Source organism: Stenella coeruleoalba (genome assembly GCF_951394435.1).
Source record: "Stenella coeruleoalba genome assembly, chromosome: X".
Classification (NCBI taxonomy): domain Eukaryota; kingdom Metazoa; phylum Chordata; class Mammalia; order Artiodactyla; family Delphinidae; genus Stenella; species Stenella coeruleoalba.
Window position 1 is genome coordinate 86,504,455 of NC_137152.1, and position 23,586 is coordinate 86,528,040.

Sequence of the window (23,586 nt, forward strand, 5' to 3'; positions counted from 1 at the left end):
TTAACAATCTTACCAAACAGCCTGGAGGTTTGCAACTGTACAAGAAGGACAGAGATACCCTTGCAGAGATGTAGTTGCACTGCATGAGCTTGCTCACAGGAAAGTAAATGTTGGGAGGGGGTAAGAATTTTTCCCTCAGAATATTGTGAATTGTCTATTTTTGTCCCTTGCTCATTTTTTTACCTCACTTTTTTTCCTTATTAATTTGTAAGAGCTACTTTAGAGCTGTTTCTTGAATGAAAAACAGTTTGTCAAGTTTATTCTTATGTTTTCAACTTTGCTTTATAGTGTTTTTTACCATAAGTAGTTCTTTTTTCAGTTTTAGTATATTCAGTTACATATCTCTCACATCTCTCTTCATTAAGGATTTTGGTTGATGTTTTGTGTTTTAAAAAATGACTTTACTTGAAAAAAACTTAAACTTTCTGAAGGATGAAGGAGACAAACTGAGTACAAAAGAGACATATCATGTCCCAGGGCCAGAAGAATTAAAATTGTAGAGATTTAATTCTCCACAAAATAGTGTATTAATTCACTGCAATCACAACAAGGACTTTTGTGTAGTCTTTTAGTGGACCTTGACCAGCTGAGTCTTAAAATAATTTGTAGAAATGTTACCAGAAAAGGCAAGAAAAATATGTAAGAGATATTTTCAACTGGGTCTTTACTGTATGATAAAGAGATTTGCTATTTCTCTACAGGAAATCACCTACCCCTGTGGTTTGAATGGAAATGAAAGAGACACATGTTGCCATTTCTCTTTAAAGTCCTTTAAAAATGAACGTTTTTCCCCTTTAAGTGAATTTCAGTTTACTTGGCGATTCTCCTCCCTCTAATTGAGGGAAAGGCCCCCTGCTTTCCCCATCACAGGGAGGGGGCGGAGCATCCTCTGAGAAGCTTGGATGTGAGCTGTGCCTGGCCACTCTTGGGGGAGGGGCTATATTTCACGAGGCTGCAGCTGACAAGAAGCTTCAAGGTAATGGCTGTCTTAAAGCTAGTTTTTTTCTGGGAATTTCTTTCGGCTTTAGTGTTACGGTGAAAAAAATAGAGACTGTTGCCTGGGAGAGGTGGGAATAGAATATAGTGTGGGGGAAATTCCTGTTACTGTGACAGAATCAGTCCCCTGGAAAATTCAGTTTCTCCCGATATTTTTTGAAGTCCACAGTGTGGGAATGGGCGATCAGATTACAGCATCTAAATTAAGACTTAAGTGAGGCATGCTGTTCATGTTAATTGTTTACATGGCATTCCATGTTTCTATCTTTGTTACAGATTTTATTATATTTAAACATTTATTATTCTACAAAACATAACTGATAGAAAAATGTAACCATAAAAAGTGCTTGGCACATACAACCACAAATATAAATGTACAACGAACGTGGAAGGGATTCAGATATGCTGTTGAGTGATAACATTTGTAAAAAAATATGTGCATTTTTCTTACAGAGGGAACTAGATTCCCATGTTAATAGTCAGCATCTCTGGAGTGTTCAGACTTCTGGGGATTTCAAAATATATTTTAACCAGTTTTCAGCATTTTTAGAACTGTTTTATTCCATGATAATTTTTATAATTAGTAGAGCAAAATGAAGCTGAAACAAATTGTATCCATTTGGTTTTAGACACATAAGCATTCACAGACAAACACAGACATTCAGACATACCGCTCCCCCCCACCAGTCTTTTGCCGATAGTGGAAATTTTCCTGGACCTGATCAAGCGCGTAGCCTGGTTGCTGTGTTGGCTACAGCCCTGCCTGTGTCCTCCTTGCAACTCATTCTTTCAGACCACAGGTATGGCCATGGTTAGCAATAACAATTTTTCTATATCTTTTAAGTTTAAGAGTGAGACAGAGAGAGGATTTGGTTTATTTCTACTAGCAGTTTTAAAAATATTATGTGACGTGGTGCATCCATACAACTACAATTGAACGTTAAATAGCTGACAAAAGTATGAAAATGTCGCGATTTGAAAAGATGTCTGAGAAGTAGTACCAGCTGAAAAATGCAAATTGAAGAATGGCAAACACCATATTAGGTCATTTAAAGATAGAGGACTGTGTTAATACAATATGTGTAACAACATCAGAAAAAATAGAAGGGTACCTACACTAAATGGGATTACTTGTATAGTGTGAGAGGACAGTCCTTACTATCTCTATTTTAAAATGATTCTTAACGCATATTTAGTCATTTCCTAACAATATCAGAAAAAAGTTTGAGGTAAAATGTTACAAATTAGGGGGAAATTACATTTGAAGTGATTGAAACAAAGTCACATTGAAAATACTTATCAATATGGAAAAACTTTCAAACTGTGCGCTTGAGCACGGTAAAAAGCTGGTTTGAAGTTATATGTATCATGTATATATGTAAAGAAAAATATTGAAAGATACTCAGGAAATAATAATATTGATCATTTTTCCAGAATTATACTTTCTTTTTAAAAATCGTATCTTTTCAATTTTCAGTAAGCATGCAATTTTTTGTCAGACCCTTGCAACTAAAGACATTAGCATTCCATTTTTTGTGTGATGCATAACAAAACTCTAAATTTGAGTATGGTATATTCTAGAAGCCTGAGAAAATTGCTGGCTTGACAGGATGTAAGTTCCCACCCGTCTCCCTTAAGAAGGATCTAGTATTAACGGGATGCAGCTCTGGTACTGGTCACAAGATGGCGCTTGTAGGATTTTCCATGTTTTCTCTAAGCAACTATTTTTATGAAGTAAGGAAACAATGCCATGAAATGTACTTTATGTTAGCAGACTATCAGACAACATGTAGAATGTGATTGTAGTTCCACTGAAAAAATTGTACATGCCTAGAAAAAAAAAGCCCTATATGAGGACTGATGTGGGGACCCAAACAGAAACATTTTGAAAACAAAGCTACACAGATTTGGCCTATAGAAGAAACAAGTCAATTGTTATTTCCCTTCTTTCCAGTCCCCAAAGCATACTTTTCACTAGAGGGATGATTTTAGCATGAACCTAATAACATAACTGTGTCACAAAGAACATTTCAAATAACATGAACAAGAAGGAAAATAAGGCAGCTACATCACACATGAGATTTCATCTAATTCCTGTGTTTCAGAATGATATTCCTGCTAAAGTTTTGGTAGGGAAGCTTCTTTACGCCTTTTCCATTTAATTGGTTTGATTCCCTGTCTACTTTTGGACAGCTTAGGTTAATATCAGAGATGTACACGACCTGGGGAATCTGCATGTGATGCCAGTTGAGCCTCAGAAAGGCAGCACGACCACAAAAGTGCCGAGCAGGGAGAAGGCTCTGCTGGACAAGCAGTTGGAGTGAGAATAAAAACAACCAGGTCACAGGGCCAGATCCTGCACGATCCACGTGACATTGGGTAAGACTCTTCCCGTCTCATGTTAAAACATGGTTAAATTGAGAATATGGAGTGCAATTTGTTTTTTTATTTTTTGGAAAAGATGAATTTATTTTTATTTAACATCTTTATTGGAGTATGATTGCTTTACAATGGTGTGTTAGTTTCTGCTTTATAACAAAGTGAATCAGCTATACATATACATATATCCCCATATCTCCTCCCTCTTGGGAGGGAGATGCAATTTGTTTCGATTCTGGTCCAGTGACCATACTTTTTAAATGAAAACCACGGATTCTAAGCAGAAAAGAATTAAATGTGTTAAGCTCCTATGAAGAAATAATACAGAAGACACAGGACGCACCCCCAGTCCAGGTCGCACTGCCCTTCTGTGCCCCAAGGCCCTCACTGGCCATCTAAGGAGAGCCACTGGCCGTGATCGCCACTTGGTAGTATATTTCTGTACTTTGAAGATAAAGCAGAAATCTTCTTTAAAAAAAAAAGAAGTTATGCAAATGAGTATGATGATGTCTACTTTTGGAAGACTTGCAGGTCCCAGCCAACTGCCTGACTCTCAATAAATCCTTGAAAACTACCCTATCCGGAGGGAGACGCAAGAGGGAAGAGATATGGGAACACATGTATATGTATAACTGATCCACTTTGTTATAAAGCAGAAATTAACACACCATTGTAAAGCAATTATACTCCAATAAAGATGTAAAAAAAAAAACTACCCTATCCAATAAGTAGCCATGACAGCCATTCCAAATATCTGACTCCTAAGCTCATCCTCTTAATGAGGTCATTGTGTTGTTGTCTGAATCCAAGAGACACAAACCCCAGTATCTGTGTCTTGCTGCCTAGATAGGGCAGCACTGAAACTTTAAAAGTTTAAAAGATCACCCTAGAATTACCCTCAGGAGGCCCCAAAATACCAAAACACCCAATAATAGCAATGGTGCCTCTGATGCATTTCATTCCTCAACACTCCCCTTTCTGAAGCTCCCACCATACACACGCTCATTCATTCCTTATATTTAATAGCTATAATAGGCCTACATACAGGGGCATTATAGAACTATTTCTCTTTCCTTGTACATATATATATTTGTGTGTGTGTGTGTGTGTGTGTGGTAGGCGGGCCTCTCCCTGTTGTGGCCTCTCCCATTGCGGAGCACAGGCTCTGGATGCGCAGGCTCAGCGGCCATGGCTCACGGGCCCAGCCGCTCCATGGCATGTGGGATCTTCCCAGACCGGGGCACGAACCCGTGTCCCCTGCATCGGCAGGCGGACTCTCAACCACTGCGCCACCAGGGAAGCCCTCTTTTCTTGTATTTTTAAATATATTTCCCCAACCACAGTATGTTTCTTTGGTGCCCAGTATTTATTCATCTTTTTGCCTGTCTTCTCCATTTTTATTTTCCACCTTTCTTCTCCTTTGACAGAGAAATCCCTTTGCTTATTCTCTTTTCTCTTTCCCATTTCTTTGAGTATTGCTCATTCAGAATTGTTTATTCAAGCTTCCTTGCAAGTTTTCAGGAGGATATGTATGAGCACAGAAGGGGGAAACTGCTTAGTAGCCCTAAGGCAAATAGATGCCTGTAAAATCACTGTGTTTGTGGTTAACCAGGCAGTCATATACAGACCAATGACCTAAGGATTTTTCTAGATGATTTGGAGTTCACTGGTTGATTCCCAGTCTATATCTAGATGTACCAATCAATCACATGCACATTCACATCTTCAATGGCTCATTTTGAAATCTTTTCTTCTTTTCCCCTTCCTTCTTATGTTCATATCTACTCCTTGCTACACGCTTAGACTGTTACTGAACTTTTAAAAATTATTTTAACCTTGTAATATATTTTGATATCTGGTAGCTCCAGTGGTCCCTTTAGTGAGCTATTAAAGTTAGAACTCAGTCAGAAACCCATGTCTGAATATCTGTTTGAGGACTTTTAACACATAACAAGCTTGGCATAAAGCTTGTCTGAGAAATTCTGAAATTCAGACAGTATATGTTTAACAGTCTCTCATATTTCCTCACTAAAGAACTGATAAGTACCTTTATTCAGAGTGCTCACAGGAATAATTTTGGTCCAGCGTGGATCTTTCTTTTCCTCTGGGTGTCTCAGAAGCTGGTGGGGGTGGAGGGTGCAGTGAGAAAGGGATTCCCTTTATCTTTAAATTCCCCAAGGCAGATACAATGAAGGTCTTTCTCTGCTTGATGATCCTCTGAAGAACACTACAACCTAGTCTATCTACTTGAATACTCAGAGTGTAATAAAATTTTATTTTTTTATTTTTAAGTTTATTCTTTTTTATAAATTTATTTATTTTACTTATTTATTTTTGGCTGTGTTGGGTCTGCGTTGCTGTGCATGGGCTTTCTCTAGTTGCAGCGAGCGGGGGCTACTTTTTGTTGCAGTGCGCAGGCTTCTCATTGCGGTGGCTTCTCTTGTTGCGGAGCATGGGCTCTAGGCATGCAGGCTTCAGTAGTTGCAGCACATGGGCTCAGTAGTTGTGGCTCGCGGGCTCTAGAGTACAGGCCCAGTAGTTGTGGCACACAGGCTTAGTTGCTCCGTGGCATGTGGGAGCTTCCTGGACCAGGGCTTGAACCTGTGTCCCCTGCATTGGCAGGCGGATTCTCAACCACTGCGCCACCAGGGAAGCCCTGTAATAAAGTTTTATTTGCTATGTGCTGTGATGATGACGTTGTGGGGTCCTCATCAACCTTCCTTTCATTTTATTTCTTTTAATGTTTCCCATTCCATCATCCTGACCCTTGAATTCCTAGCAGCTTCATCCATGGACACTGTGTAGGTTTTAGCATTACTTGGGAAATACAAAAATCTCCAAATATGGCAGGTTTATCTTCTTGTGACCTCTAGGTCACTGGTTGGTTGGTTGTTGTTGTTTTTTCTTTTTTCCCAATCATGTTTACATGCATTTGACCAGAGATTATTGTGTCCCTTTGGCCCTGGCAGTGATTCACTATCTGGCTTGCCTTTTTCTTACCTGGAATGCTCTTCCTTCGTAAGTTTTCTTCTGATACTCTTCTGCTTTAGGTGGGCTGACATTCGGCCAGTGAACATTAATAATAAGATCTTAACTTTGTTTACAGGCAGTTTCAACTGTTTGTGCCTGTGCCTTAGGGGTCATTGAATATTTCGAATATCCATTAAGAATCTAAAATTTCTTTCTTTAACTATGCTTATGGCCCCCTTGTAGTTTTTGGGAGTATTCTAAATGGACCATTTCTACTCTTTTATATGGCCCTTATACACTAAAAATATTGACATTTGTTTATTCTATAACCATTCTGTATCTCTTATGTTATTTGGCTTCTACTTTCTTACTGGGGACATATTCTTAACCAGATCTCTGTCTCCAGATTATAGCGCTTTGACTTCTGCTCCTTCCTGTCCTTCTACTCATAAGGTTGAATGGCACGCATCAAAAGTCAGGTTCTGGGGCTTCCCTGGTGGCGCAGTGGTTGAGAGTCCGCCTGCCGATGCAGGGGACATGGGTTCATGCCCCGGTCCGGGAGGATCCCACATGCCGCGGAGCGGCTGGGCCCGTGAGCCATGGCCGCTGAGCCTGCGCATCCGGAGCCTGTGCTCCGCAATGGGAGAGGCCACAACACTGAGAGGCCCATGTACCGCAAAAAAAAAAAAAAGTCAGGTTCTTAGGTGCCCCCTGCAACATTTTTAAAACAAATTCAGAAGTAGAAGTTAATAAAAGTTAGTTAAAACATGGAAGCAACCTAAATGTCCATCACCAGAGGAATGGATAAAAAAGATGTGGTACATATATACAATTGAATACTACTCAGCCATAAAAAAGAACAAAATAATGCCATTTTCAGCAACGTGGATGGACCTAGAGATGGTCATACTGAGTGAAATAAGTCAGACAGAGGAAGACAAGTGTCATATGATATCACTTATATGTAGAATCTAAAAAAAGATACAGATGAACTTATTTACAAAACAGAAACAGACTCACAGACACAGAAAACAAATTTATGGTTACCAAAGGGGAAAGGTGGGGGGGAAGGGGTTAATTAGGAGTTTGGGATTAACATATACATACTACTATATATAAAATAGGTAATCAACAAGGATCTACTGTATAGCACAGGTAACTCTACTCAATATTCTGTAATAACCTATGTGGGGAAAGAATCTGAAATAGAATGGATATATGTGTATGTATAACTGAATCACTTTACTATACACCTGAAACTAATACAACATTGTAAATCAACTATACTCCAATATAAAATAAAAATTAAAAAAATAAAGATGCTAAGCATAACAAAAAATTTATAAAGAAGTTAAACAAATTGAATATCTAATATATTCTTTGCACACTCCAGAGGATATTTTTACACATACCAGTGGAACTCACAACCTCCTTTGGCAATCACTGGCCAAAAGTAGAAACAAAATTCCTGTGTGTATCCCCATTACTCTACTGTAAAATTTCAACTTCTTAGATAGGTCATATTCTGATTGGATGCCTGTTTAAGACTTAGGTTTATTAAGGTATAATTTACATAGAGTTAAATTCACTCTTTTAGGTATATAATTTTATGAGTTTTGACAAACATATACAGTCATGTAATAACCAGTACAGTCAAGGTATAGAATATTTCCATAACTCCAAAATGTTCCTTCTTGCCTGACTGTAGTCAGTACTCTCTCTCAACCCCAATTCCTAGCAACCACTGGTCTGATTCCTGTCCCTATAGTTTTTCATTTTCCAGAATGTCATATAAATGGAATCATACAATATCTAGCCTTTTGCCCCTGGCTTCTTTCACTTAGCATAACATTTCTGATATTTACCCATGTTGGTGCATGTATTAGTAGTTTATTCTTTATTATAGCTTACAGGTATTCTGTTATTTTACAATTTCTGTATCCACTCACCAGTAGATTTATAGTTTATGCTGATTATGATTAAAGTTGTTATAAACATTCCAGAACAGATCTTTGTACATGAGTTTCATTTCTCTTGGGTAAGTACCCAAGGAATGGGATATCTGGGTTTTTGGTAAGTGTATGTCTATATTAGAAACTGCCAAACTGTTTTCTAAAGTAGCTGTGATGTTTTGTATTTCCACCAATAATGTATAAGTTCCAGTAGCTCTGCATCATTGCAAGCAGTTGATATTGTCAGATTTTTTTTCTCTTTTTAATATTAGCCATTTTTATAAAGGTGTTAGTGGTGTCTCATTGTAGTTTTACTCACATATCTTTAATTACTAATAGTGATGAGCATTATTTAATGTGTTCAATTGATGTTTATATATTTTCTTTGATGCAGATCTATTTAAATTAGTTGTCTATTTTTTAAATTGGGCTGTTAATCTTATTATTGAATTGTAAGAGTTCTTTATATATTCTGGATACAATTTTTTAAATCAGATACTTGTTTTGCAAATAAATTCTCCCACTCCGGATTTTCATTTTATTTTTTGAAGAGCAGAAGTTTTCAAGTCAAATTTATGAAATTTTTTTATAGTCCATGCTTTTTGTGTTCTAATAAATCTTTGCCTAAATGAAACTCTCAAAGATTTTCTACATTGTTTTCTTCTAGGAATTTCATAGTTTTTGCTTTTACATTTAAGTTAGTAATTCATTTTGAGTTAATTTTTGTATATGATCTTATCTAAGGGTTCAGAGTGAATATTTTTGCATATAATGTCCAATTTTTCCAGCACTATTTGTTGAAAAGACCATTATTTCTCCATTTAATTACCATTGTCAGAAATCTGTAGACCATATTTGCTGGTCTATTTGTATTTTATTTATCTATATGTCTATCCTGTGCCAAATAATACACTATTTTGATTACTATAGTCTTGATATCAGGTAGCGTGAGTCTTCCAACTTTGTATTTCCTTCTCAAAATTGTTCTGGCTGTTCTACTAGTTCCTTTGCTTTTCCATATACATTTTAGAGTTACCTTCTCAATTTCTACAGAAATCCTGCTGGGATTTTGATTGAGATTGCAATGATTCTATAGATATGTTTGGGGAGAAGTTACATCCTAAAAATAGTTCATCTCTCAGTCAGTGAACTTGATGTATTTCTCCATTTATTCAGCTCTTCCTTAATTTCTCTCACCATTTTTTTTGAAGTCCTCAGCATGGAAATCATGCACATATTTGTTAGATGTATTCTAACAGTATTTCCTGGGTTTTGATGATATAATAAATGGTACTTTGCTAAACTTCGACTTCCAAATTTTATTATATAGAAACAAATTATGTTAGCCTTATATGCAATTATACTGATAAACTTACGTATTAGGTCTAGTAGCTTTTTTTTCTATTGGTAAATTCATTGGGATTTTCTGCATAGATCATCATGTTGTCTGCAATTAAAAACAGTTTTATTTCTTCCTTTCCAATCTGCATGGTTTTAATTTATTTTTCAGGTGTTATTTATTGGTTAGGACCTCCAGTATAATGTTGAATAGAAGTGGTGAAAGCAGACACCCATGCCTTGTTCCTGATTTTAGGTGAAAAGCATTCCATGTTTCACCATTAAGTGTGATTTTAACTTTAGGTTTTATATAGATAAGCTTGATCAGGTTGATTGAGATCCCTTTAAATCGTAGTTTGTCAAACATTTTTATCATGAATGTCTGTGGAATTATGTCAAATGCTTTTTCCGCATCAATTGAGATGTTCTCTATTTTCTTCTTTATTTAGTCTGTGATATGGTGAGTTACATTGATTGATTGACAAATATATAACCATCCTTAAACTTCCAGGATAAACACCATTTATTCATAATATTTTATCCTTTCTCTATACCATTGGATTTTTTCTGTATCATTTTCTGTAATTCTATATCATTTCTGTATCATTGGATTTGTTTCTGAGGCATATTGATCTGTAATTTTCTTCACTTGTTATATTTTTTTTCTAGTATGAGGTTAATGCTGCATCATAAAATACGTTGGAGATTGTGTCCTCCTTTTCTCACTTCATTATCATCTGGCTTGCATAACAAACTTTATTTTGCTTAGAGTGCAGCCTGAATGCCAGAGGATTTTTCCCAATGGTCTTTCTCCATCCTAAATTTTCAGCAGTCCCTTTACACCTGTGCCACTGGTTGGGGAGCGTGGTGTCTCTCTTCATGCTCTTGCCTGTTTTGCAGCAGTGGGCCTCTGTTATTAGGTGCTAGGTTCGTGGTGAGGCAAGGAGTGTTCTCTGTTTTTCTGTCTAACCTCAACCTTAGAGAGGCACTATGTACCTAGACCTGATGGTTACACTTTCTCAGCATTCTTTCCTCCGAATGTCAGCTAGCCTCTGATTTACATCTGGGGTTGACCTTTGGTGGGAGATATATTCTTGCCCCTTCCTCAGCAGTAGCTCACCACTGCTTTTTACTCATATAGGATCCTGGACTCAAAGGTTTACTGCTCCTTCTCAAGGGCAGAGGTTTTTTGCTTTTACTGCTCCCCAGTAGCTATGGATTTCTGCCTTTGTCTTGGGGATGGGAGGGTTTCCTATCTTCCCCTCCCCAGGAAGGTGGCGTCTGCTTTTCCCCTAGTGACTTAAGGCTTTTACTTCCCATGATTGAAGGGTTTGAATTAGTGTGTGGGGCTACGTGTCTGTCCGCCAGCAACAGCTGATTGCCTCCTGCATACCTGAACACTGACATGGGTTCTTTTTGGTCTTCTGCGTTGTCCCCAGTCATGTTTATGTGCTTCTGGTTAAGGACTGTGAAAAATAGCAATGAGCGTATAGGTGTCTTGGATGCCACATATTCCAAACTACTGACACACTAGCCCATTAAAAGTTTAAGAATTTAAAAATTCATTAAGCTTTCAGCTGATTTTTTTTTTTACCTGCTTGTGTGACAGCTACTTCTGTCTCCATGCTTTGCCAAAGGGGCTGGTTACCCTTTGGAATTCGTTTTACCTCAGTTCTGTGATGAGCTCAAGGGATATTATAGTTTTGTAGATTATTTAGATTTTTGTCATTAAGTTATGGGTGGCATTCTCTTACAGCTTTTTATATCCTAATTTGAAATGGAACTCATGCTTTCTAATAATATATGTATGGGTGTTATTTTTGTTTTCTTTGTTATTAAATGTGCTTTAGGAAGAAGCTGAATATTTCTAAAGCATACTTACAAGAGTTGATTTTTATATACTAGTTATTAAATTTTTCCATTTAATTTTTTTTAATTATTATACATTAAAATCATACTTTAAAGTATCATATATAATATATGACTTTTTGTATATACTTCTTTGGATTTTACACATGTATAAATTCATATAATCACTATCACAGTCAGGATATGGAAGATTCCATCACCCCAACAACTTCCTGTGCTATCCCTGTATAGTCACACCCTCTCCCTACCTATAACCCCTAGCAGCCACTGATCATGTCACTATACTTTTCTCTTTTTGAAAATGTCACATAAATGTAATCATACAGTATTGTGGTAGACACACCCTAGGTGGCCAACTCCCTTGTGTAGTTCCCTCCCCTTAGGTATGGACAGAACCTGTGACTTGCTTCCAATCAATAGAATTTGGCAAAAGTGATGGGATGTCACTCACTCCAATAATTATGTTATAAAAGACTAATTTATGTTAAATTAGATACAGGATTCTCTTTTAAGTTGAAGTGACTCCCAGTACATAACTATTTCAAATTCATTAATTCACCATTCATCCAGCCCACATTTTTAGAGCATTTTTCATTTGTGATGAGGTAGGTTCAGTGTGTTTTAATGATTAAAAGCATGGACTCTGGAGTCGAAGTACAGGATTCAAATCCCATATGCCCAGTAGTCTCTAGATATCCTTGTAAAAGTTAATTAACCTCTCTAATGCCTCATCTACAAAGTGGTAATATTCAGAATACCCACCTAACAAGATTTTGTGAGAATCGAGGGAGATGGTGTATTAGTAAACTAATACTTGGTCAAAGAGAATTACTATCTGCTCCTGATTAATTCAGAACCCAGTTCAACATCTAGAAATACACATGCTTAACAAATGTTTGTTGAATTGACAGCATTCAATGTATAATCCAGTTTGAATTCCAGAATGGGAGATGTAAAGAGACACAAGATATTATGGGTTGTGAAGACCTCAGTTCTAGGGTCCTCCCAAACTTAGGATGATGTTGGGTATCCTTCTGCCAGAGCAGCCAAAGCCTTAGTTTTCAGTGGCTGGTGTCTACTTTATTTTTTTTGTTTGTTTAGAAAACACCTTAATTAGTCTTGATTAGGTATCTATGGAAACAACTCTATATTAGCACTCAGAATACATAATCTTTTTTTTGTTACAGGTGTACAATATAGTGGTTCACAATTTTTAAAGGTTATACTCCTATTTATAGTTATTATGAAATATTGGCTATATTCCCTGTGTTGTACAATATATCCTTGTAGCTTATTTTATACATAGTAGTTTGTACCTCATAAGCCCCTACCCCTATATTGTCCCTCCCCTCTTCCCTCTCTCCACTGGTAAGCATTACTTTGTTCTCTGTATCTGTGAGTCTGTTTCATTTTTGTTATAGTCACTAGTTTGTGGTATTTTTTAGATCCCACATATGTGATATTATGCTAAGTGTCTTTCAGTTAGCATAATACCCTCCAAGTCCATCCATGTTACTGCAAATGGGAAAATTTCGTTCTTTTTTTATGGCTGAGTAGTATTGCATTGTATATACATACGGCGATGTATAGATATTATTATATCTATAATTATTATCTATCTTCATTAAGATAGTAGTAGTAGTAGTAGTAGCATTAATTATTATTGGGTATCATTCCTCTCCTCCTCCTTCTACAGAACAATGAAATATAAAATATTGTCCAAGGAATTAATCTTTTACTTTGCATTTTGTTTGGAAAATGGTGTGGTGGTGTAGTATTTCCTGATTTATGTGCAATATAGAAAATAGACAAAATAAACACAGCAAAGTATAATTTTAATGTAATGACCATATTTTATGTGCATTTGGTTTTTCCCAAACATGTGAAATAAGGAGAAAGAAATACTACATTATAAAATATATAATTGAATGTATCTCTTCATTTAAATAAATCCATATTTACACTAGCTTGATAATCCTCTTTAAATTAGGTAATAATACTTTGAAAGTTTTGAAAAGATTAATTATATAATAAGAAAATTATTTTTGTTGCTGATTATATATAAGATCAACTTTTTTTATTATATAATAAAAACTTTTACATATATATGTTTATTTTATATATAACTAAGTTTTTATATAAAATAAATTTATATATAAATAAGATATATAAAATAAATTTATTTATAAATATTTTATACATAAATATATATATTACATATTATATAATACAGAGACCAAATAAAACACTTCATTCCATATATCTTCATTTCCAAAATTACCACTAGCAATATTTAAAATTGACTTTCTAAATTAAAGCAGAAATCTAAATTTTAATTTAACACAGGAGAATTTTTTTTTTTTTGCGGTATGCGGGCCTCTCACTGTTGTGGCTTCTCCCGTTGTGGAGCACAGGCTCCGGACGCGCAGGCTCAGCAGCCATGGCTCACGGGCCCAGCCGCTCCGCGGCATATGGGATTTTCCCTGACCGGGGCACGAACGCGTGTCCCCTGCATCGGCAGGCAGACTCTCAACCACTGCGCCACCAGGGAAACCCCTACACAGGAGAATTTTAACTAATAGAATGTGCAAGATATATTTCAGACATACAAATACATGTGAATTTTTGAAAGTTAACTTCCCCCACATTGAATTGTGTGAGTGAAAAATACCAATAAAATATAAGAAGAAGTAATTGCCATTTATTGATGAGGGTATATGAAATGGGTGCTTTCCTGCCTAATGAGTGATTTTCAGCCTCTGACAGAAATATCTGTGTTCATGAAGACGTCTCTGGAAATTTCTGAAGCATTTAAGAGAAGAACTGAATAAAAGGAGAGACATACCATGGCCTGGAAACATAAAAAAATTATAAAGAAGTCATTTTCCCCAAAATGATGTGCAGTTTTAGTGCAATCCCAGTCAAGATCCTTAGTGAACTATTTTAATGAAGCATGACCAGCTGGGTTTTAAATTTACCTACCAAGGTAAGGTGCAGAGAAGGCAAGGAAAAAATATAAAATAGTTTAAATTAGTTTTTTTTTAATAAAGTGATTTGCAACCTCTTTTTTTCAAGAAATCAACACCCTAAGGGAAACTAAACAGACACTTGTTGCCAATTCACTTTCAAGTTCTTTAAAAAGGAACATTTCTACCCTTTAACACTTCAGCAGTTTAACTGGGCAATTCTCCCTCCCATAATTCAGGGAAGGACCGTCTGTCTTCATCACAGGGAGGGGGCGGAGCATTCTCTGAGAAGCTTGGGAGTGAGCTGTGCCTGACCAGTCTTGGGGGAGGAGCTGCATTTCACCAGGCTGCAGCTGACAAGAAGCTTCCAGGTAATGGCTGTCTTAAAGCTAGTTATTTTATAGGGATTTCTCAGGACCCTACAATGAAGATGAGAAAAATAGGGACAGTGGTCTTAGAGTGGTGGGATAAGTGTGTGGTTTTGAGATAATTGCTGGCATTTTGAAAGAATTAATCCTTTGGAATTTTTGTATCTCCCAGTGCTTTAAAAGTCCACAGTGGGAGAAGGGGTGATCAGATTACAGCCTCTATATTAAGACCTCAGTGCAGCACGGGCGTTCATGCTAATTTATTGACTTGGCATTCGATGTTTATATTGCTAGACATTCTGTTACTGTTTGAATTTTTAAGCATTTATTAATTTACACAGAAAATGATGGATAAAAATATATGACAGCATGGAGGGAAATACTTCTATAATTTGATTGACACATAGACTATGTGTTTGTCACCTGTACATGAGCATGGAAAGGGGAACAAGTATGTATTTGAGTGAAGACACTTGCACATATATATGCATGTATATATGTGTGATATTTTTAAAAAATCTGGGAGAAAATAAGCTCCCATGTTAGCATTTCTGGATGGTCAAGTTACTATTTTAATATTATTTCTTAGCCTATATCACCATCTTTAGAGTAAATTTCCCCATGATTAATTTTATAATCATGAAAGAAAAATGAAGCTGAAACAGCATATCCAATTTGCTTCAAACACATAAGCATTCATAGACACACACAGACATGCAGACATACCCCCCCCCCCACCCCAGTCTTTTGCCGATAGTGGAAATTTTCCTGGACCTGATCAAGCGCGTAGCCTGGTTGCTGTGTTGGCTACAGCCCTGCCTGTGTCCTCCTTGCAACTCATTCTTTCAGACCACAGGTATGGCCATGGTCAGCAATAACCATTTTTCTATATAGTTTAAGAGTGAGACAGAGAGAGGATTTGGCTTATTTCTACTAGCAATTTAAAAAATATTATATGGCAGTGTGCATCCATAAGTGGAATACCTATGTATCTGGAAAATAAAAACATAATCCTTTACATGTAGAGATTTGAAATGTCTGAGAAATAAAGTGAAAAAAGCAATTTGTAGCATAGCATTTGTTATATTATCTCACTTAAAAATAAATATGTGTGTTAGTAAAACATATATATGCTACTATATAATTCATGCAACCAAATCTGGGAAAACATATCTGCCACACTATTAACAGGATTGTTTATTTGTGTAGTTGTAGAGACAGGACTAGCTTTACTGCTATTTTTAAAATATTTAAAATATTGATATATACTTACTCATTTACTTGTTTTACATCATCAGGAAAAATATTGAGATAAAATGTTATAAATGTGGAAAAAACCTCATTTAAAGTAATTCATAAATCATGTGGAAAATACTTATGTAGGATGATGTTCGAACTATGCTCTTAATTGAGATCTGATGTTGTTTTGAAATGATATGCATTTATCTATACATGTAAAAAACTCTGGAAAGATAGAAAATATTCAGAGTGATTATTTATATAGAGAGTTGTACTTAGTTTTGCATATATCCTTTTGCATCTTTTCAATTTTTAATAAGCTTCTGCATGTTTTATAACCAGAAACATTATAGTTGAAGACACTTTAATCTTCTTATCCTACACAATAAACCCCTTGAACTTAGAAAGTTCTAGAAGCCTGAAAAGGCTCCTGGCTGGCTAAATGTAGTTCCCACCCTTCTCATAAATAAGAAAAATCTGATAGTGATTGAGGCTCTGTGTATAGCTCCTGAGGAGGCTGCAGTTCTGCTTCTGGTCACAAGGTGGCGCTTGACAGGTTTCCTAAATTTTCTCCAGGCAACCATTTTTATGAAGGAGGCCAATAAAGCAATGAAACATATTTTGTATTAGTGGACTGTGAAACAGCATGTAGAGTGTGAATAAAATTCTGTTGAAAAAAAATTATGTGTGTAAAGGATGAAAAATTCACACGGTGATTGATTTGAGGATTCAAACAAAATCTATAGTCGGGTTCATAGTAGACACAAGGCAATTGTTACTTCCCTTTCTTGTCCTAACCTCACACTTTTCCTGGGAAAGATGATTTAAACATGAACCAGATATCATAACTATATCACACAGAGAGAATTTAAAATAATAAAACCAAGGAGGACAGTAAACCTCTACATCACAGATGAGATTTCATTTCATTCCTGTGTTTCAGAATGACATGCCTGCTAAAGTTTTGGTAGAGAAGTTTCTTTATGCCTTGTCCATTTGTTTGATTCCCTGTCTCCTTTTGAACAGCCTGTCTCCTTTTGGAGTGAGAATCAAGACAGACAGATCACAGGGCCTGATCCACATGACATTGGGTAAGGCTCTTCTCATTTCACAAAATATTTCACATTAAAAACACGTTGAGAACTTGGGGTATAATTTATTTTGTTTCTTTCTCTGCAGCTTTAGCATTTTTAAATTAAAAACTACATTTCATATTAAAATCATGTTAGGTTGAGAATTTGAGGTGTAATTCATTTTGCTCCCTGTTCTATAGCCATAATGTTTTGTAATTAAAAGTAATAGCTTCTCCTTTGGGGAAAGAATCTCATGTGTTAAACCACTATGAAGAATTCATGCAAGAGACTATTCAGATTTCTACATGAGGTCCTATCCAACCACTTGACTCTCAAGAGATCCTTGATAATTATCCTATCCAATATGTGAACCTGGTAGCCATTCTAAATTTTTATCTTCTAAGCTCATGCTATTAACAAGGTCATTGTGTTGTGGTCTGGGTTCAAGAGATAGAGACCCTATTATCTTTGTCTCCCTGCTTTGGGTAGACAAGGAAGCATTTATAGCTTAAAATTTATAAAGCTGTGTGTTCAGCTATAGCAGTGCTTCCAAAGAGTTCTTAGACAAGTAGCCTCAGCATCATTTGATAACTTATTAGAAGTGCAAAACATTGGATTCTGTCTAGACCTTCTGAATAAAATTCTCAGGATAGGGCATAGAAATCTAGTTTTAACAATCCTCCAGATGATTCTGATGCACGCTAAGTTCAGAGTCCCGCTGCCCCAGGTATAACATTAGGGGCACAGAAGTCCGAAAATATCTAATAACATAGAGTTCCTGACACACCATCTCTGCCATCATGCACATACAGTCACTCTTTAATAATCATGTGCAATAATGAGGGTAAGTTCTTTAGTTTGGGATATTATAAAAATACTTTTCCAATTCTCATCCCACACCTTATATTATTCTGCATTTTTCTCCTCCGTCTGATGCCCCACTGAGCATTGTCCTTTCTTCTGTCTCTGCTCTATTTGCAGTTGCTCACCAACTTTGGCAAAATAATTTTATTTGCTGATACTTCTCTTCTCTTCCTTTTCGTTATTTCAGTATCTTCCATATCGTCCCATTCAAACAACGTGTTCAAGCATCCTTGGGAAATTCAACTGGAGAATAGGCCACACAAGCTGTAAACCCTTTGTAATTCTTTGTAGTTTTAACAGGGGCATTGCTAAAAGTATTGTTTGTGGTAGGAACTTCCTTAGCAGTGACAAGAATAGCCAGACACCTCAATCTCTGCTAGTAAACTCTTGGCACACAAATCTAAATCATAATGGATGCCAAGTATGTCTTATGCAATTGGCAAGGCCAGCTGTGGCCAGCAAAAGTTTTGTCCAGATCTGCGGCTTCATCAAACAGTAAGAGAAAAAAGACATTTTCCCTAGAAGTTCAGATACTCTCACTAGATAAAACAATTAAAGTGGAAAGCACAGAAACAAAGATCCTCAGTAAATCTCAAGTTGAAGCTATTGCCTTCTCACTAGCAGCACAGTCAGAGGTCAGTGACCCACCTAGAGAGGAAACAGCCTATGCAAGGTCACTAAAAATGGCACTGGATATTCTGAATGAGAGAACAAATTTGATTCAAGCAAGCAGTTCAGATGAGGGAGAGACCACGACACTGTCTCAAAATGTACCACAAAAGCTTTCTGATTCACCCCCTCGTAAAATGTATCGGAAGCACGAAGGAGACTTACCAAAGTGTCTTGAGGAAAATGAAAATTCAACATCCCTGTTAGTATCTTCAGAGAGTGATGATTCCCTGTATGATGATAAATCACGGGTGCATGCAGTCATTGATACTATTCCAAGTGAAATGGAAACAAAGTCATCACAAAACTTCAGCTGGCGCCACACTTTCCCTTCACTTTCAGAAGATGAGGATGAAAAGGAGATCAAGAAAAAGATTGACATCTCAACAATTATGCCTTTGCATTCCACAATTAAAGAGGAGGATGTATATGTTAAAGATGAAAAGTTCACTCCAACTTTACAATCAGATAGCTTCACTGTGCCCAAAGCTTTGAAAGAGGAGGCACAGGACATCTGCCCAGAGGCCCCAGCTATTTCCTCTGAATGCTCTACCTTCTCAGAGAATAGTGAAGATCCTGGAGAGGGCCCCTCCAATCCATGCTCAGATACCAGCCAGAATCAACCTACTGTGGAATCAGAGATGGGTGTTGTGGCATCCCCTAGGCCTTCTTCATGGGAACACCAGGTTTCCTTTAGTGCCTCTAACCATGCCATGGATTATTCACTCCTTGTGAATAATGAAAGAAATCTTCAGAGACTGGATTTTGAGGAACTTGGGGAAGAACTTCAAGCTTCTGACAAGTCAGTTCATCTAAATTCTATTGATGCTTCCATATTAGATGACAATGAGGAAGATGAAGAACTTCCACGTTTCATTTTTCATTATGAGCCACGTTCATTTGAAACAGGAATGATAGTCTGGTTTAAATATCAAAAATATCCATTTTGGCCAGCAGTGGTAAAAAGCATCAGGCGAAAAGAGAGAAAAGCAAGTGTGCTTTTTGTTGAGGCAAATATGAATCCTGAAAAGAGAGGCATTAGAGTGCCTTTTAGAAGATTAAAGAAATTTGACTGTAAAGAGAAACAAGCACTAGTAGATAAAGCCAGGGAGGACTACAGTGAAAGTATTGACTGGTGCATCTCACTGATTTGTGACTACAGAGTTAGAATAGGTTGTGGTTCTTTTGTAGGCTCTTTCCTTGAGTATTATGCTGCTGACATTAGTTATCCACTTAGGAAAGTAATCAAACAGGATACCTTCAGGAACTTATTTCCAAAGCTGCAAAATGAAAATCCTGTGGAATCAATGGTTGTGACTTCCCAGACCAAGAAAATGTCCTTCCAGAAAATTCTTCCAGACCGAATGAAGTCTGCTCGGGACCGAGCCAACAAGAACCTAGTGGACTTCATTGTGAATACAAAGGGAACAGAGAGCCATCTTTTAGCCATTTTAAAAGGCACGAAAGGGTCCAGATGGCTGAAATCATTTTTGAATGCAAATAGGTTCACACCCTGTATTGAAACATACTTTGAGGATGAAGATCAGTTGGATGAGGTGGTGAAATATTTACAAGAAATCTACAAACAAATAGATGAAAAAATGCTGACTCTGATAAGAGATGATAAAATTAAATTTATCCTGGAAGTTCTTCTGCCGGAAGCAATCATTTGTTCAATTTCTGCTGTTGATGGATTAGATTACAAGGCAGCAGAAGCAAAGTATCTAAAAGGGCCATCTCTAGGATACAGGGAAAGAGAATTATTTGATGCAAAAATCATATTCGAAAAGAGACGGAAACCATTAACAAATGAAGCTCCTTAAATCTTCTGAGAGTCCAAACCATAACAGGGAACTTCCATAGATGCTAGTTTTTAAAAAAATCTCTGAATGATTCTAACATATAAATATTTTCCAGAAATGGGAGATTTTGGGTGATGAGTTCACTTTTTCTTTGCAATCTCTAGGATCTATGACTATTCCTACATCTTCATTTCCTTTTCCTGTGCTTCTTCAAAGTCAAATTATTAACATATTTCAGCAGTTCTACTTTCCCATACATTTTTAGAATGCATAATTCCTAAATGATTTATAAGGGAAAGTGCTATTTTGTTTTTTGACATTTTTGTGTCTATGCTGTATAGTTAAATACAGTGTGCACAATCATTTTAACATTAAAGTTGCACTGGTATTAGATACTAAGCAAGATAATTAGAAAAAAGTTAAAAAGCATCAATTATATATTTTTGCTTAATTTTTATAAAATATTAGGTTTTCTCTTAAGATAGCTGAATTATTTTTCTTGCCATGCTTATTTATTTTTGGAAAAAAATATCTCTGAGATATAGAACCAAAGATAGAGATGCGTTGCTATATATTATAACTAACTACAATTGCTTTTGCAAGAAAACAATGTGGACTTCAAAAATAAAGTTAATGAATTACCAGCATGCAGTCTTTGTGTGTGTGAATAACATCTCAGCATGCAGAAAATAATTTTGGCAGCCTTGAACAAGATTGTCCATTCTACACTTCCCTGAAATTCCATGTATGGAAGTGTCTATCATTCAATAGCTGAATGGTTTCTTAAAACAGACAGGCTTTCGGCTGTCTTCATAACTGACATTGGCTGTATCTTAATATAGCCTTCTGACCACACGTGGAAGGTAGCTAGAATCATCGTATTCATGGTCTGGCTACTCTAGATGTATGAGTCCAGACTGACTGCTTAAGAGCCCATCTGGTTTGATACAAACTGTAGAAAATGCAAGCACTTTGTTCTGAGTCTTGTATCTCCAAATACATAGTCACTTGTTTCAAACCAAGCAATTTTTATCATCTGGCTTATTCATGCAGTAGTTCCAGTTGCTTTCAATAATATAAATTCCAACTGGTAAATCATTCCACACTACTAGAAAGAGTAGATGGACCAAAGTCTGTGAATTTGGAAATGGGTCACAGAAAAAGGCTCTATTTGGCAAAATATGACAATTATCCCAATGTGTTTAAAAATACACAATTGAAAGTTAAAGCCTGAAGCCAGTGAACTGTTTATTCTAACTGGAAACAAGACTTTAGTGAGAATAAATATTAAGAGAACTATTTTATTTTAAAAGTTTGATGTAAAAATAAATGCTAAGGGCTCTACATGAACCTGTCTGCATTTTTCAGAGTGAGACAGCTGTCACTCTTGGGCTTTTGTTATGTGTTCACATGGCCACGTGTTTATGTAAAAGTTGCAGAAGTTCGATGTTTTGATTTTCCATAAAACTATTATATCTTTCACCTTGGATGTCCACTTCACCATACTTCAGATTGTACAGCTACATAAGTGGTGTTTCTGCGTGTATATATATATATATATATATATATATATATATATGATTTGTTTGGAATTTTTGCTTATTGTAGTTGTCATGATTTTAATCTTGTTATACATTATCTTATAATTCTAAATAAATATTCACTTTCATGATTGATTCTGTGTTATTTTAAAAGAAAGCCTTCAAAACTGTGTAAGCTTCAGATTTCACAGAACCTTCTCTGGACCCTGTCTCTTGCCTGACAAAGACCAGACTCCTTGGGCATATAGCCTGTACCAATCCACATAGTTTCCTCATGATCCTCATGATTCTGAGGATCATTTGACAACAGACCATCACCACACTATATGTGGACCTTATACCCTGGGAAAACACACTGTTTATAATATTGTGTCCCTTTGATTCTGATATATTACCCAGCTTCTGTTTTCTCAGTGGAGCTAACTCTATCTCTTGGCTCTAATATTTTATTTACTACCTAATTCATTTATTTATTCATTTATTCATACAATTGTGGGTCAATAGAGCAAGCAATGTGTGGGTTAAAGCTCTGCTCTGAGAATTTAAGGTACCAGATTTAAGGTGAGCCAGATGACAATCTAATTTCTAAAATGACTAAGATGCACTTCTTCATCATAATAATGAGAAATATTTCTTAACCTCATGGACTAACTGTATTTGAAAACCAAAGCCCGAGGATTCCCCATATTTGTGAGTTCCTGGGTGTTTGGTTTGGGGTAAAGGAGGGGCACCTAATTCCTCCTAGGATGTCATTTATATTGTGGCATATTTTGAAGTAAGGAAGATGTGCCTAAACATGCATTTATTCTCCTCTTTAAGTAAGTTGGCATTTGGGGTGTGGAAATAGATGAGTTTGGCTTCCAACTCAGTGTGGATTCTGAGATCCCTTTCAGCCTGAGTGGTTGTTAGGGCAGGCTCTAAGATTGCCCTAAACTGGATCTGTAATCTAGGTTTGTGTGTCTAATGGAAATGCACAACCTGTTATTCACCCTAACACATTGGATTAAGAAGACCCTCATCTCCTCCAGTCATAAGGCAGACTGCTGAATATCAGACCCAGATTCTAATTGTAAGGTTGCAGAGCTGCATGGAAACTGCATTCACAACATTTAAAGATCTCTATATCAATATATGTATCCTAATAAGGAAGGAGTAGAACTCTGAGACCTGGAATAGTGATGAGTGTGGGAATCTTGAATACCTATAATCCTCTGTACACTCAGCCTGGTAAAAGCAGCCCCCTAACCCTTACTATTGGAGAGCAACCTCCCTGTTCCTAGAGACAAGGCAATAGCCTCATCTAAGGCAGTTACCTCAAAAAGACATTGCTTGTCTTTCTCAACACCCAACACTGATATTTTTCATTGCTTCCAACTCATGACAAGGGTAAGGCATCATCACAGCACAAGGAACAAAATACAGTCTCTGTTTAGGTGGAAAATCCAGAAAGAACTGTAGGAACGGGCTAATGTGTACTAGTATGAACTGGGCTAATATACATTGGAATGGATTTTGAGGACTCACTGACATGAGTCATAGGAGTACAAAGCTATGACTCAG

General features: G+C 36.5%; 1 protein-coding gene across 13 annotated transcripts in view; it reads left to right on the plus strand.

Annotated features, from left to right (window-relative positions):
* The window catches only part of PWWP3B (PWWP domain containing 3B), a 28,585-nt gene extending 5,836 nt beyond the window's left edge, over positions 1–22,749 (plus strand). For 4 of the 13 annotated variants that reach the window (XM_079910105.1, XM_079910116.1, XM_079910106.1 and 1 more), the window contains exons 4-9: positions 800–976; positions 1,626–1,796; positions 3,190–3,375; positions 14,710–14,841; positions 17,104–17,168; positions 18,202–22,749. In XM_079910105.1, the coding sequence (XP_079766231.1) occupies positions 18,425–20,506 (2,082 nt within the window). In that variant the 5' untranslated portion in view covers positions 800–976; positions 1,626–1,796; positions 3,190–3,375; ... (1 more) ...; positions 17,104–17,168; positions 18,202–18,424 and the 3' untranslated portion in view covers positions 20,507–22,749. Of the gene's footprint in view, positions 1–799; positions 1,797–3,189; positions 3,376–14,260; positions 14,491–14,709; positions 14,842–17,103; positions 17,169–18,201 lie in introns of all 13 variants that reach the window. The other 9 variants (XM_079910113.1, XM_079910112.1, XM_079910114.1 and 6 more) reach the window with 9 other exon arrangements.
* Positions 22,750–23,586: the final 837 nt, after the last annotated feature.